The 16632-nt window shown below is 49.9% G+C and overlaps 1 protein-coding gene across 1 annotated transcript; it reads right to left on the bottom strand.

Annotated features, from left to right (window-relative positions):
- Window positions 1-2672: 2672 nt before the first annotated feature.
- ARMC5 (armadillo repeat containing 5) lies at window positions 2673-15620 on the bottom strand. Its single transcript, XM_066630381.1, has 6 exons — window positions 15284-15620; window positions 12730-12837; window positions 10351-11191; window positions 6667-7955; window positions 5707-5839; window positions 2673-4355 (listed from the first exon to the last, which is right to left on the bottom strand). The coding sequence occupies exons 1-6, from the start codon at window positions 15618-15620 to the stop codon at window positions 3581-3583; spliced, it is 3483 nt and encodes a 1160-aa protein (XP_066486478.1). The 3' UTR covers window positions 2673-3580.
- Between the last annotated feature and the right edge of the window lie 1012 nt (window positions 15621-16632).

Here is a 16632-nt window from a genome sequence, read left to right as displayed (position 1 = left end):
GAGATAGAGGAAACAGAACATAGATGATATGAGTCAAGAGAAAGTTGGAAAAAGGACTCCCTCAGTGCTCCAGTCATCAACTCAGGCCTAGCCCAAAGGACCCTTGCCTTCGGAGGCACAGCAGGCAGCCACAAAGAGCAGGGCCTTCTCCCTAGTGGCACTAAACATTGACTATTTCAGGACAGGAAAGGTGGGGTAGAAATATTTTAAGCAATGCATTTGTTATGAGTCATCTTGGGCGCAAACAGAAACTCTGGGGCTTAATTACCCTGGGGAGGGAGGTTTATTGAAATATCATCATGCATCTTTCTAGCCCATATCCTCTCCTCTTCTTCAGAAATACAAGCCTGGAGCATACCAATCAACTGAATGCTGGTGTACTGTGGTGGTTTCAAGGTAGAATATTGAGGCAGGAAGGCCCTGGTTGAAATCATCTGTCAAAAACTCACCATGACACTCCCTCACCCACCCCCAGAAAACTGGGAAGTACTGGGGAGTAGCTGGGGAGGGAAGTCTCACTCCATTTTAACCCATTTCTAACCAGCCCAAAGGTGTACACATTTGATCCCTGTTGTGTATATGTAAACATTGGGCAGAAATGGCTTAATCAGGACCCACTTTTTTAAGAGCACAGGAAATCCTGTCAACCCAGCTTGTCTCATGGCTTTGCAAGTTTAAGCCATTTCTGCCTAACATTGCATATACACAATAGGGATCAAGTGTGCATACCTGTGTGTGTGCTGGGCAAAAATGAGTTCAGTAAGCTGCTCTCCCTCAGCCACAACCCATTCCATTCACCATATAGCACAAGAACAATCTTATTTTACAGTAAGATCACTGAAATACTGTAATTGTAGGTGTTTTTAGTATAACCTGCAAAATCTTCAGACATCATGAAAGCAGTTTGGTCATGCAAAGGCAGCTATGGGAGCACCATGTTAGAATTGCTTTCAGTGGAATGCACAAGTTAGACTTGAATGCACACGTTAAGAGTTGTATGCAACTTCACTTGTCTGACCGGGCAGACATTATGTGAATGACTGTACTTGCATTCATTTTAAACATTCATATGGGGACTGGACCTGTCAAAAATATAGTAAGGTCTAAGCCAGTGTTTCTCACACTGTGGGTCAAGATCCACTAGGTGAGTCATGAGCCAATTTCAGGTGGGTCCCCATTCATTTCAATATTTTATTTTTAATATATTGGACTTGATGCTACCATAGTATGTGACTGTATTTGGGGAAATGTTACAAACCTGTACTTTTAACAAGCTACTCTGTATATGCTTTTAACAATGGTAGTCAATAGGACTTACTCCTGGGTAAGTGTGGGATGGATAGCAGCTGAGGATTGTTAAAAATGTTCCTGCTTGATGATGTCACTTCCAGTCATGACATCACTTCTGGTGGGTCCTGACATTCTTATTCTAAAAAGTGGACCCCAGTGCTAAATGTGTGAGAACCACTGGTCTAAGCGCATTGCTGTACATACACTGATCTATACACAGATGTTCACACATTCACACTGTACATAGACTGCATGATGAATGCAACACATGAATAATCAACTTGTAACACAAGTTGGTTCAGTCACGCAGCCAAAGTCTTACACTGACCCATAAATTCACCACATGGGGAATTAGAACTGAAAACAGGCTGAGTATCTGACCTGCTCCACCTAGTCTGCTTCTGCACCAAGTGTGTTATCTGAATGTGGTAAGGAGGATTGGCAAAGTTTGTGCCGAACCCTGCTCCTCTGCTTTCAACAGTGGCTAGTCATGGTGAAATCAACCAGGGGATTTTTCCTGGCACAAAGTGATAGGAAAAGCTTCATGTGCTCAGCCACAGGACCAATTTAAGAAAAAGTCTGTAGCCTTAGCTAGAGTCACACCACTCCCAAAGCACCCATCTATACCTTCTTGCAAGAGTTCCACAAGGAAAATATACCTCTGCTAGTTCTTCCAGCTTTAATTTTATACCAAGCCTAAGCAGCAAGGGGGAATATCCAGTAGTAAACCAGTGATCAACTTCCAGGACCCAATAAATGCGAAAGAAGTGTTCACCTGCTAACACTCAAAAAGGTGATCAACAGAAAAATGGGACCAGGTTGGGATAGGAGAACCCTTAGTGGACAGGGAGCTCTCTTCCATCCTATACTAGGAGAACAGGGCCTGCAGTAATCAGTCACACTCAGGAAGTGGTTCCTTCCTCCCCCTTGCCAGTTCTCCAGACCATCTGGATGCAGTTAGAAAACAGGCGTTTCCTGTTCTTGGTGTGGAAAGGAGGTGGGGAGGGGAGGAATGGCGCTGGGAGGCTTCTCAGTCCAATTCAAAGATGCACGATTGGCATGATGGGGCATGCAGATGTAACCTGAAGATTGCACCCCTCAGAGCTTTTCCAGATGATCACACACCACGTGCCTCACTCACATTTTTATTGTTTGCACTGAAGTCCCAATTAGACAACAGAATAAAACCTGGTCTACACCCAGAAGAACGGGGTAGGCAGGGAGAGATAACCTTATTGTGGCTCTAAATAAGCCAGCTGATCTACAGGGTGCTGCCTCCAATTTTGTAGTAGCAAAACATATATGTTCCTTTTCACCATCTTTCGTGAGAAGTTGTCTCACTTGCTCACTCACATAAATAAAGGCCAGACCACACAGGCATGTCGAGCGCTTCCTTATCTATATTTCTCTATTTACAGCTTATATGCAATACAAGTCCATCTGCACAACTGGGTCACATCCCTCCAGCCCAGTGTTCAGGATTCAAGCACTTCCAGAGGTCCAGGGAAGGAGAGGCATCTCAACACCTGGCAAGTCCCTGCTGTTGAGTAGTTTCAGGTGGGCCTTCATTCCTTTGGTGCCACCCCCCTGCCCAACTTCCTTCAGTTATGCAGTATATTAATGTCACTCCTGAAAGACATCTTCTTGCCCCAGTGGGATTATGGAATTTCTCCATATCCTCATCATGAAATCAGAGTCCCTTCCCTGAGTGGCTGCTGTCAGAAGGGGACTTTCACACATTCTATACTGATATACCTGGAGCCCCTTCCCAGTTTGTTCATCAGAGAGGAATTCCATCCACTTCTATTTTTTGCCATGCCCAAGATAACACTAAAGGTTGGTTTTTTGTTCATCTCTGCCAAGGAACATCACCCCAAATAAGAGTTATGGTGCTCTGAACCAAGATTTCAGGTCACATTTTGATTCCAGATTTTTCCACCCCTTAAATCTTCCAACATACCTCTCTTGCAACTGGCAGGATTACACCATGCTTCTGCCATCTTCCTTCTCCTCCTCCCCACATCAACACCTCTTCCCAACCTCACTTACACCCCTCTCCCATTTGTCAAGGGGTGCTTTCTGCAACATCTTCCATCTGTGACTTTGTCCACTCAGAAGGCTGAACCTCAGGCTTTGTGGGACCAACCACAGACCCAAACCATCCTCCACTGAGAATCTCTCTATTTATTCTCTTAATATCTCTGCTGACATTCCATTGGTTTGTTCTGCCGACACCCACGCTTTGGTGTTGTGTGAGACCTGAGCAAGAGGAGACAGGGTTGTAAAGCCATCAGCGCAGGAAGGTCACAGGACCAGAGTCCCATGGGGACTCCACAACCGCAAACAACAACTCCTCAATCAATCCACTGGGATTTCGGGCTGACCGGAGTAGTTCACCCAGCACAGCAGCTCGGACCATTGGTTTTGTTATCCCCCGAATGGCATGAGCGACACATCGCTGAAGCAGACAGGGCCGGTTTTGCCGTTCAGCTAAATCGTACACTTTAGCAACTGTCCTGGGCCATGGGAAGTCACAGGACATAGCCTCATCAACCAGGGACTGAAGATCAGGGAGGAGGTACTGTTCAGATATAATGAAAATTTCTTCTGCCAAAGAAAGAGAGAACGGCTCGCCCAGGACTGGGCAGGGTTTCCCACGGCAGCCATGGAGAAAGTGCGCAAGAGCCAGAAAGGGGTTGAGCGGCAGATCATGAAGCATCACGGTGGCACAGCGTGACTCTGCAAACCCTCCACTCAGCATGGCACAGAAGACCTCAGACGCTTCGCTGACCACCTGGCGCGAAGCAGGGACCTTGGTACCACAATCAAGCTGGAAGTGGAGGTCGGCCCTGCCTTCGTCCACAAGAAGACAATAAGGGCATGGCCCCTGAGCGTCAGAGCTGGGCTTCCTCATGGAAATAATTGGTCCTCGGCCGTTGAGGAGGAAGAACAATGAATCAGAGGCATAGAAGACAACACGAGGGTCAGGGTCTCGCACTAGCACACGGAACAGGAGGCGCAGGCCAGAGAGGTCCACAAGAAGCCTCCGGCAAATAACGTCATTCCTGTGGCAGAAGCAAGAGAACAGTAAGGGAAAAGCAACAAAGGCTTTGGTCCAATCCCATCTCTCTCTCCCCTCCTACTCCCAGAACATTTTTGGCCCCAAATCTGAGGCAACATCAGTCACCTTTCATGGGGTACATGTACCCACTGCCTCCACCCCAAACATGTACAAATTCAGACTCCAGCATTAACACCTCACACTGCCTCCCCACATCATTTATTTATTTATTTTAAAGACTCATCTCAGTCTAGTGAATAACACTTCCAGCACATTGGAATACACAGGCATATGGAATTAAAGTTTTCCTACAGTTTTGCCAGACACACTCAGCCAAATGTCTGAATCCAGGGACAACAAAAATTATTACCCCAGAATTGCAGCCAGCAGGTTCGCAGCTTGGGGGTTCTCCTGGACTCGCAGCTCCTCCTGGATGTCCAGGTGTCGACTGTGGCCAGGGGTGCCTTTGCCCAGCTTCGGCTGGTGCGCCAGCTGCGGCCGCACCTGTCTCGGGCGGATCTGGCCACGGTGGTCCATGCCATAGTGACATCAAGATTAGATTATTGTAACGTGCTCTACATGGGGCTGCCCCTGAAGAAGGTCCGGAAGCTACAGCTAGTGCAGAGTGCGGCAGCTCGGGTAGTTGCTGGGGGTCGGCGGTTTGACTCCGTCACGCTGCTACTCCGGCAGCTGCACTGGCTGCCCATTCGTTTCCGGGCTGAATTCAAGGTGCTGGTTATGACCTTTAAAGCCCTAAACGGCTTGGGACCAGCGTATTTGAGAGACCTCCTTCTTCCGTATAATCCGGTCCGTTCTCTTAGGTCATCAGAAGAGGCCCTGTTGGTTGTGCCGTCATTGAGAGTGGTGAAGGGAATGGCGGCCAGAAACAGGGCCTTTTCGGTGGTGGCACCTACACTATAGAATTCCCTCCCCTTTGAATTTGAGAGCAGCTTCCTCATTATTAACGTTCCGGCGGGGCCTGAAGACTTTTTTATTCAGGAAAGCCTTCAAGGCACCATAAGGGCTGTGTTTATAAATTTGTCTTTTACTGCGTGCTTTCAATCTGCTGCTATGTATTTTATCTATGTATTTTATCTCGTTAAGTGTTTTGTATTTTTAATGTTTATCTGTTGTCTTGTATTTTAACCTGATTGTTAGCCACCTTGGGTGCCCTTCAGGGAGAAAGGCGGAATATAAATTGAATAAATAAATAAATAAATCTCTCATTCAAAACGGCTACCACTCCTGCCTGTATGGTGCCACATTGCATGAGGAAGCAGGCTCCACAGAAGGCAAACCAGTTCTCTTCTCACCTCAGGCCACTCTAGTATGTGGAAGGAGAGGCACAGACCTACCTGCAGACAATAGGCAAGAAAACAGCGCAGGCCACCTGGTCCGATTCACAGCCTGACATCAGCATGTGGGTGAGGACTCCCACGCCAAAGGACGACATCGCTTGCACACCTAGGTTCATCAGAAGCTCCTGACCTGATGGGAGAAGGGGGAGAAAACAGCATGTCAGAATCCATAGTTATCATGCACCACCTCCATCCAGTGCTGGAGCTTCCAACTCGAAAGGGGAGAGTGATGAGCTACTTAAGTTGCATTATACAGAGGTCAGACATTGACCCATCGTGGTCAGTACACTGGCTGGCAATGGCTCTCCAGTGTCTCAGACAGGGGCCTTTCCTAGCCCCACCTGGTGATGCCATGGACTGAACCTAAAACCTTCTGAATGTGATGTATGTGTTCTACCACTAAACTAAGACCCCATTCAAAAAGCAGCCACATCACAAGAGCTGGGCTTCCCAAGATACAGCCCATACTCTATTTTAGAGCTGTCTTAAGCCTGAAGCATGGTCCTACACAAGTTTATTCATAAGAAAATCCCACTGTGTTCAACAGGGCATACTTCTAGGTACAGGTGCATAAGCCTAAAGGTTGAGTGTGAGAACTGTGTGGGAAATGAGAAGCTGCCCCAAGTCTGGAGAAGTCCCCTCTCGTCTGGAAGCCTTCCCAGCTAATGCCAGCTGTGCACTGTCTGCGATTACTCAGTTGGGCAGGAAGGGTGTTCTGCACGCACTCGAATATCGTTTGACACGTCCCCGATGAACCCAGGTATTGAAAACAGGTTCTGGGCGCAAGCTCTGCTATGCCAGGATCATTTATTAAATCCCATGGCGTGGAGAGAGAGGGAGTTCTGGTATCTCAGATCAGCCAACAGTTCCCAGGAACTACTGAAGTGAGCCAAGACAGGACAAAGAATGGGAATCCCAGCGTGGGAAAACAGCTGCAAGGCAGACCGAAACACACACCTAGTTCCCTGAATCGTCTGGTGTCGTGGTGCCTCACATCTAGGTATCTCTGCCACCCTAGTTCCTCTCCACCAGTAACAGCAGCAGCGGCATCCTCAGGTGACACGCCCAGGACCAGCCAGGCACGGATGAGCGAGGCCCCATAGGAACGGATAAAGGCCTCTAAGCAGGCAGGGTTGCAGGTGAGACGATGCAGCAGCCGAAGGCAGCGGGATGAGGGGGCAGGGCTCCCGGTGATGTAGCGCAGCAGGCCCTCCAGTGTGGCTGGTGTCACCAAGCAGCGACTGGGATCCTCTGCTTGAGAGAACCGGGAGAGGAGCAGCAAGGCTGGTGCTTCAGGCGCATGCAGCTCTCTGTCGTCCCCCTGTGGAGAGAGGGAGAGAGGCAAGGCCAAGGACAGCAGCGGGGCTGGTGCCTCCCCAACAGGGCGTGACAGGTGAGGAGGCCCAGGTGGCTCAGATGGTAACTGAAACCTGCTACGACGTTTCAAACAGAAGGTTGGGGCTCTGGAGTCCTCAGGAGACACTGGGAGACCCTGAACGCTCAGCTTTGGGGTGGTCAAACGCATCACCTCTGTGGTCAGTGATTGGGTAACTGATTTGGGTGACAGCCGGCTTTGGTTACTCTTGCTTGGAGTTGTTGGAACCAAGTGCTGGCTACTGGTCCCTGGCTCACTTTGGTCCGTGACCAATGCAATTTGGGCTGGCTGTTCCACCTCTTCAACCACTTTCACCGCAGTTGTTACCACTGAGTTTGGTATGGCCCTTGAAGCCAATAAATACTGCAAGTTTGAAGCGCCCTGCCCAGGAAGTCCCTCATCAGACTTGGCTAAATTTCTGCTTTGCAAGGCCATGATCAGTGCCTTTTCTCGTCTGCTGGTCCCAACTGTTTCATCCTGCTTGATCGCAGCTGAGTCCAGTGTCTCCAAGGAAGACGACTGTGCTGAACAGAGATGCTCGGGTTCATTCAAGACAGGCGAAACTGTCGGGCACAGACTTGGCTCCCTGCTCGTTCCATCTCCCTCTCTTGGATTTTGTGTTTTGGAAGTACTTGAGTGTGCCACAAGGGCCAAATCCAAAAATGAGGACTTCATGAAATCAGGTGATTCAGTCCTAGATTGTGCTTTGATTCCAAGCGTGGTACGGCTGGTACCCAGCAGATCATCTTGTAGTTCCCGACTGGGGCTGACATATTCTTGGGCATCGAGCTCAGAAAGCGTGGTTTCAGGAGACCATTGAGGGGAAAGGTCTCCAGGACTGGCAATATAACCTTCAGAGACAAGCCAGGATCTGCATGGGGAGAAGAGGGAGGGGGACACAGAGAGAGAGAGAGGGAGGGAGAGAGAGAGACCGACCATGAAGTAGATAAATTTTGGCAGTGAAGAAGGGACAAGCAGAAGAACACGAGAGCCTATTCACACAACCACTTGACATAAGATCATCATGGGAAAGCTATAACCTCGCATAACGAATGCCCCGCGCAGCGAAAAACTCGCAGAACGAAAGCGTTTTGCAAAGTTTGGTAATTCGCACAATGAATTTTTATGACCCGTGCTTCGCAAGACGAATTTTTTTTTTGTTTTGTTTTGGTTTGACTTAAGGGGGGATCATCTTCATGTCCGTTTATGATCCCGTCCACCCTAGTAAGGGGAGCATCTTCATGTCCGTTTATGATCCCGTCCACCCTAGTAAGGGGAGCATCTTCATGTCCGTTTATGATCCCGTCCACCCTAGTAAGGGGCGGATCTTCATGTCCGTCTATGATCCCGTCCACCCTAGTAAGGGGCGGATCTTCATGTCTGTCTATGATCCCGTCCACCCTAGTAAGGGGCGGATCTTCATGTCCGTCTATGATCCCGTTCACCCTAGTAAGGGGCGGATCTTCATGTCCGTTTATGATCCCGTTCACCCTAGTAAGGGGGGGATCTTCATGTCAGTTTATGATCCCGTCCACCCTAGTAAGGGGAGGCTCTTCATGTCAGTTTATGATCCCGTCCACCCTAGTAAGGGGAGGCTCTTTATGTAAATAAGTCCCATTGTGCTTGCTCCCAGGAAAGTTTGCACAGGATTACAGCCTTCAAACTCCCCACTCAGCATCCCCCCCATCGCTCATTCACCCTCTCACTGCCCCATTTCCTTCACATTTCCCCCCCATGATCACGGCAAAAGCAAGCAATTGAGTGCAGCTGCTCTGTCCTCCCCAGCTTAGAGCACAATCCTGTGCATGTCTCCTCAGAAGTAAGTCCCATTGTGCTTACTCCCAGGAAAGTGTGCACAGGATTACAGCCTTCAAGCTCCCCACTCAGCATCCCCGCCCCGTTTTTGAAATCCTCTGTACAGTATGTATGCCTTTAAAGAGCACTTAATAAACACTTTGTAAACCAAATTTGACTTTGTTCTGACTTTTCTTGCCCACAGGAACGCATTAATTAAATTTCAATGCATTCCTATGGGAAAACGTGCTTCGCAAAACGAAAAACTCGCATAACAAAGGACTCGCGGAACAGATTAATTTCGTTATGCGAGGCACCACTGTACTGGAAACGTCTGCATGTGCTATCTCCCAGTCTAGGGCAAGCAGACAGCAGACCTGCTACCGCAACTAAGAATCTCCTTTCAACCCAGAGTGACAAACACTACAATGGCATGCTACAAATCTAATCCCATGCAGAGCGGCAAACACCAGGGAGCCAGGATAGTGGAGCTGCTAAGGGTGCTGGATTCAGGCTGGGGAAACCCAGGTTTTAATCCTCACTCAACCCCTAAAGCTTCCTGGATGGGCAATCTGACAGCACAGGCTCTCTTTTACCCCAATCTATGCCACAGGGTTGTTTGAAAGATAAAAGAGGAGAAAGGAGCTATGTACGCTGTCCTGAAGTCCTTGGAGGAAGGGCAGAGCAGAAATACAGTGGTAATAAGGAGAGAAAGGCCTGTCCAGCTCTCCAGCACCACAGGGAGACAAACGTACAAGGGTTTATCTGGAGTACACTAAGGAAGTATGTGCTTAGCCCTGCCCCGCCCTCCCTTGATCAGGGTTTGTTTACAACAACGAACACGAAACATGGGAAGAGTTGCTCCAGGGTAGGAAACATAGGAAGAAACTCTCTCGTGTCCAATAACTATCACTGCAAACACTGATCACAGAAAGATAGGGCTACACGTGTAAGTCTCTCTTGCATTCTAGAGAAGCCCCAAGACATTCGACAAATGCCTGCACAGGGTAGCATCTGCCAGCACTAGAAAGGTAAAAAAGACTTGCATCAATAGGCCTAGAATCACAAGCCAGGACCACACCCACCCACTACAGAACTTCGATCCTGGGGAAGCTCTAAAGAACAAGAAAACTATCACAGATTGGGTGTGCGTCCCTGCCCAGTTCCTTCAACTATCCCAACTGCATCCAACCTTCATACTTTCCCCTTTCAGTTTTCCATCCCAAAATCAAAAGTACTGCAAAACCAGGAGAAGATGCGCGCAGCACTTAGCAGGCGCTTAATGGACACAGGGTGGTCTAAAGGCAGAACCACCTTTGTATGTGCACATATTTGCCATTCTTTGGTGCAGAAAACAAAGAGGTTTAATTCACCACAACAACCCTTAAAACCATATTTGTGATCAACCTCAACTCTCTCTCTGCTGCTGAATCCCCAAGCAAGAGAGGCACCCAGCCCAAGGCAGCATTTACCTGAGGCTCTGAAAGCTGGAAGACTCTGCCCCAGGCGTTGCCGGTTCCCAACGACGTCCCTCCACAGGGAGATCGAAAGACGCTGCATCTCGCTCATCTTCACAGTCTTCCTCCTCCTCCTCAGCCTCCTCTTGGTCCTGGCTTCCCCACTGCCCCTGTGCTACCAGCCTCCCAACTAACAAGGGGACAAGCCCCTTGGCCTGCAGCACCTCCAGGGCTTCCTCATCATAGAAGAAAGCCACAAAGGCCACCACCACCCGGGCATGGGAAGAACTCTGGCCCTGGTCCCGCAAGAGGGACAGCAACAGCTCCAACCCTCCTGCTTTCCGTATTCGACTTCTATTCATTGCCTCCCTGCACAGCAGGCACAGAGCTCGCACCAAAGGATGGAGGGAAGTGGCAGACGCTCCAGCTTCCCTCCGCTGCTGGATCTCCTGCACCAGCACTTCCACCCCGCCCGCATTGCCCACTGCAGGCCGCAGCACACCTTGCAAGCAAAGGTTGGCCACGGTCGAGAGCGCAGACTCCCTTACTGCCCGCTTGTCATGGCTGGCCAGGGTCACAAGAGGTGCCACCCCACCCCCCAGGCTCAGCTGGGCGGCACAATCACGACTGCAGCCCTTGGTCAGTTCAAGGAGGGCCCGCACAGCTGCTGCAACTAGGGCAGCATCATCCAGGGAGGAAGTCAAGTGCTCAGCAATGGGGCGCACAGCCCCTTGTTGGGCCAACACAAGGCGATGAGCAGGGGTATCTGCCAGATATCGCACAGCCCTGATCACACTCTGCAAACACTCGCTGTCCTGGGAGGTGGTGAGGATCTGGACGAGTGGAGGCACCGCTCCTGCAAGGGGGAAGAAGTATAAGACAAAGACAAAGTCATCCCTTTATAGGATTTCATGTTCTTATTCAACTGACAGCTTACAAACCTCCAACCAGAAGTCTCCATACCTTTGCTTCCCATAACCACTCCATCTTTTGTCTGCTTCTCCCTATGGCTGCTGAAAGGGGGCAGTGGGAGCAAGAGACGAAGAGGACACCAACTCAAAGAGTACCAAGTCGACTTACTCTACTAAGCCCAGCAAGATTTGTTACATTGAGTACATTTGTTAAGATTGAGACAAAAGTCTTTTGCCTTTAATGGCATATATACAAGGGTTATTCAGAAAGTATGTGGTAAATGAGTCTATCAATAAATATACGAGGGCTGTTAGGAAAGTAACCTCCATTTGGCTTTAAAAAAAATAAGAATGCAGGAAAACAATTTAATACTACTCAAAAGTTACATGCCATGCCAACACTTCATTTTTAGGTAATCTCCACCTGAACTGTTGTATCCTGGGACAAGAAAGTTGCCACCAGGGAGCTCAGCCAGCTTGCACTTGTGTAAACAATAGGCGTGACTCTTCTCCATGACAATGCACATGCTTATACTATCTTGATTATCTTGAGGGGAGAAAAAAGCTTTTCCCAGGATACAACAATTGCCTCAATTCAAGTGGAGATTACATGGAAGTGTAAGGCTAGCATGCTAGCTAACTTCTGAGCAGTATTAAATTGTATTCCTTGTTTTTTTTTAAAGCCAAAAGGAGATTATTTTCCTAACAGCCTTCATATATTTATTGATAGACTCATTTACCGCTTACCAGCCCTCTGGTGATCTGATCCGGTTATCTCCATATGGTGGGTTAGGGGCAGCTGGCACCAAGGAAGAGAGAAAGTGACTTAACCAAGGTCACCTAATGAGCCCATACCTGACATGAGAGTTGAATCAAAGGTTCAAAGACGGCCAGTTTAGTCTTAAGCCATCAGACTCTGCCAATAGGCTACCAGTCACCAAGTGGCAACAGGGACTCCATGATACACATCCACATATCAATACATATTAATTGCATTTGCAGAAAAAGGGGAAAACTCAGTGATATAGCTGGTGAGTACCAGAAGCAGGACCTTTTCACTGGTGGATCCACATCCGCGAAATTTCCCCCCTGGTGACAGGCTCCCTCCTTGCTCACCTTCCAGTGGACTGCAAAGGCATGTTTATTGTGACAGGCTTTGAGGCAGCTTTTACAATGCCTGCTACTACGTTGTTGCTTTTTATTGTGAATTTGCTCAAGTTTTTTATTATTATTTTGAACTTCTATACCACTTTGAGTACACTTGGGTGCAAAAAGTTGGGATGCAAACCACAACATGAATAAATTGTGGCAGAAAAAAGAGTCTTGCTCTTTTTATGGTCTGAAAAGGTCTGCAGTGCCTCTTTTCTTCACAGTGGCAAAAAGGTACGTGACCCCTTCATATATAAGAAGTGGGCCCCAAGTCCTGTACTCTTTACCCCAAATCATACCCCACCACTCCACCCAGTGCATTTGCACACTCAACCTGCTTCGTGGATGGCCTGACAGTTCTCTGCATTTACAGCCAAGTTGCCGAGAGCCCGTGCTGTCCGATTCAGGATACTTTCTACAGCGAGTGATTTCAGGATAGTAACTAAAAGGTGGAAGGAAAGAATAATTCAACCATCAAACTACAACCAATCTTCCTTCACAATTTGCTGAAATGCAGCTAGCTGTGTCCCAACGGGAGCAACAATGTGTTCTCAATCCAGCCTGGTCCTTCAAATAGACTGTAAGTCCCCTGTTCAGGAAAAACAGGGATTTTTATCCTGCCTTTGACCCTAAGGAACCTCAAGGTGGCTCACAAACAAAATAAGACAATTTTTACATGTCTTTGCGCAGAGAGAGAGGGTAAGAGAGAGATACTGTTAATAAATTATTAGAACTATTATAATATCTGCATAATAATTAAAACAATACAATGAGCAGCAGGAGGATAATCAACATAATTTTTTTAAAAAAGTATTTTCCAGGTGATGAAACACCAACAATTAAGGGACCAAACAAGCCTAAAATGAGGCAGGAAAGAGGTTACCTGTGAAAAAGGGAGAACCTCAAAGTACTGAAAAAAACCTTGTATTTACAAAAACTCCATTGCAAACACTCATCAATCATGTAGGGTTCTTACTGGAGTTTTTTGTTGTTGTTTTTTTTTAAAAGGCTTTTCAGCACTTTGGGACTCCCCCCTTTTACTCTCAGGCCAAATGAGCCTCCAAGGACAGGGAGTTCTACAGCCTGAGGGATGCAGTCAAGGCCCTATCCCACATTACATCCAACCATACCCCTGATGGTGGGGAACATGGAACTGAGATTACTCAGATTAAGAAGGAGGCGCATAACCACCATGTAGAAATCAATGCCACAGAATGCCCCTAATCTTGTCCTCATAAGGTGGTCCAGAAGGTCCAGTGATTCTCAAACTTTTTAACACCGGGACCTACTTTTTAGAATGGCAATCTGATGGGTCCCACCAGAAGTGATGCCATTAACTTGGAAGTGATGTCATGGCCAGACGTGACATCAATTTAAGCTTCAAACCTAAGCTGTGATCAGCCAAAGGACTCGCCATGCTCATGCTGTTATTTTGCATAGCACAAAAGTCAAAAGCAGAATGCAGATTTGGATCCTTCTCCAACCACATCGCACTCTGCCATTTCCAGCTTCTTATCTTCCCACCTATTCAGGGCAAGAGCATCATGCCTCTTTCCCAATGGGAGACCACCCTGCTCAGCAGCTCCACAGTCTGCATTTTTAGCTCTGTGTTTTCAATGGTGGCTGTGCTAACTGCCATGTGAGTCACCTGAAATTGGCTCACAACCCACCTAGTGGGTCCAGACCCATGATTTGAGAAACACTGTGCACTGTCAAAAGTACACACTACACTGTGCTGTGAAGTCCTTAAAAGTTTGTTTAGGTGTCTGCAGGGGATCTGTTAGGGTACCCAAGTCCCAAAAGCTGCAACTTCCCCTAACAAGCAAAGTCCATCACTGCTCCCAGGCATATGTTCATTCAGCTGCATAAACGCAGCATTGAAACCAACACCACTGCCTTGCATCGAGGCAAGGCACACAGGCCATACAGGCACTGAGGTCTGAAGAAAGGTGTTCGCAGAACTTGCTGTCTCCAGGATGAGGCTGAGGCCCTCATGCACACTTTGACCGGCAGGGGGCATGCCAACTGTGTGAGTGGCAGCAGGGAGCAAGGGACAGGTTGGGGTGCACGCCCAGATGTGGCTCTTAAAGGGCCAGGCTTCGATTTCAGGCTGCAGCCCTGAAAATGGGCACCAGTCCCAGGGGCAGTGCTCGGACCTTCACCGGAGCGGGCCGGGTTGGAGCATCTGAGGCTGGATTGGAATCACAACTCCAGCCAGTGGCGTAGCTGCAGAGGGGGGCAAGGCACTAAGTCCTGCAGGGAGCCTCCGCGCAACATACAAAGGGCCTCTCCCCCTCGGAGCCATTCCTGGAGGGGGGAGCAAAACAGAGACGTGCGTGCCTTGCCCCCCTGCAAGACTTAGTGCCTTGCCCCCCTCCCGCATGGCAGGCTCCGAGGGGAAGGAGCCCCTTGCGCTGCCTGAAACACTTAGCGCCTTACCCCCTACAGCTACGCCACTGGCTCCAACACGATTCGACAGCGCCCTCTGGCGCCCCCTCTGGGCCAAGACCGACACGGAAGCACCTGATGCGGGGGGAGCAGGTTGCCTCCCCCCCCGAACTCGGCCAAGCAGTGGGGGTGCCCCTATGAGGCCAGAGCCCCGAAGGCCCAGTGGGTGCCCCTTCTACAGAGGGACGGGTAACCCCGCAGGGAGAACCCCAGCAGCCATTCCAGGGGGGCCGTAAGGAGACCCCCAGCTGGAGGCCCCCTCCCTCCAGAGGCGCCCCCATGGACCCCCCGGCCAGACAGCGGTCCCCCAAGAGCGGAGACCCTCACCCGCCCCCCCAGACGACCTCAGGTAGCCCCCCTGAGTGGGGGGTCCGGGGCTGCCCCTCCCTCCAGAGGCACCCCCATCAGCCTCCCGCCCCCCCAGAGCCCCCCCGACTCACCGAGGGGCGGGATGCCGCCGAGCTCGCGGACCCGGCTGCGGCTGCCGGCCTCGGTGCAGCAGTTGCCCAGGATGCTGAGGGCCAGGTCCAGCGTGCGCCGCGGCCGGGGGCCCCCGGCCAGCACCGCCACCAGGGGCTCCAGCCCGCCCCGGCCCCTGAAGCGCGCGATGCCCCCCGCCTCCTTGATGTGCTGCGTCCTGAGGGCCAGCAGGGCCTTGCCCAGGCCGGGCTCCGTCCCCCGCTGCAGCTGGGCCAGGCACTGCCCCAGGGACCCCCCGCCGCTGCCGCTGCCGCTGCCGCTGCCCCCACCCCGCGCGCCCCTCACAGCAGCCGCCATCTTGGGAAAAGCGCCCACCGAGGGCAAGCGGCCCAAACGCCAAAGCACCCCCGCCGGGCACCCTGGGAATTGTAGTGCTGAAAGACTGCTACTCCCGAGAGACACCGCGAGTCTCCGAGTTCGGGTAGAGCCCTGTGGTGCCTGACGGTAGTTATAGTTCTTTTCCTCTCCCGCTGTATAAGAGGACTACAACTCCGAAAGAGCCATGCGCCAACAAACAGGTTGCAAGGCACGATGGGAAATACAGTTCTTTTACGGTCCCTGCTCGCAGGGTTGTTGGGGAAAGGCGCGATGGGAATTGTAGTTTCGTCCATAGAATAGGTTAGAGATGCCCCATGTCCTGATAGTGTTTGCAGTCATTTTCCTGCGTTATTCTGAAAGGGGGCAGGACGCTTACCTACAGGCTTTAGCTTTAAATAATGGAGATCAGGGACATGTGGTGGGTGGGGAGGCAGGGGATGCAGAGCCTTCCCAGCGGAGTCCTTTGAAAAGTGCTGCCACCATGTTGCGCATGGGTTGTGGGTGCTTGTGTTGCAAGGTCAAAAGCAAAGTTCAAAAGCAAACTCAGTAGGCCAGAGTGGTGATTGTCTGCAAGCTTTATTTCGTTGCCAGCAACGGGCTTCTCAGGGACTCCTGTCCAAAGCGAAGAGAGCAGTGAGAGCCACGTGGGAGCTCCCAGAGCCCTCAGAGAGAGCAATTTTCCAGTGTGAGCCTCTCCCTTATATTTGATTCTGGCTCCTTTGTCTGAAGAGTCTTACATTTCTCATTGGCTGGTGTGTGACGTCAGAGATGGGGGCTTTCTCAGGATTGGCTAGAGATATCTTTACAAGCACTCAATTATTTGCTCTTATCTTTTGGCACTCCTTACTTCCTTGACCCTGACAGGAGCCACCAGTACTATCTCTCTAAATTCCTTTCTGTCTGGTCTCATCAATCACTGTTGGCTTTCTGCTAACCTCTGTTTAAACTAAGTCCTTTGGTCTTTCCTTTATCCCATGTGTAATTCCCTTTA

The sequence above is a fragment of the Tiliqua scincoides genome, chromosome 5, assembly GCF_035046505.1.
Source record: "Tiliqua scincoides isolate rTilSci1 chromosome 5, rTilSci1.hap2, whole genome shotgun sequence".
NCBI lineage: Eukaryota > Metazoa > Chordata > Lepidosauria > Squamata > Scincidae > Tiliqua > Tiliqua scincoides.
This window is presented reverse-complemented; position numbering and strand designations above follow the sequence as displayed.

What these genes read in the sequence shown, in the direction of transcription:
- ARMC5 (XM_066630381.1), bottom strand. Translation starts at nt 15,620, where the DNA reads ATGGCGGCTGCTGTGAGGGGCGCGCGGGGTGGGGGCAGCGGCAGCGGC. An exon ending in TCAGGCCATCCACGAAGCAG is followed by an intron (nt 11,192 to 12,729) that starts GTTGAGTGTGCA and finishes TCCCCCTTGCAG; the next exon opens with GAGCGGTGCCTCCACTCGTC. An exon ending in CAGACGATTCAGGGAACTAG is followed by an intron (nt 5,840 to 6,666) that starts GTGTGTGTTTCG and finishes TTCTCCCATCAG; the next exon opens with GTCAGGAGCTTCTGATGAAC.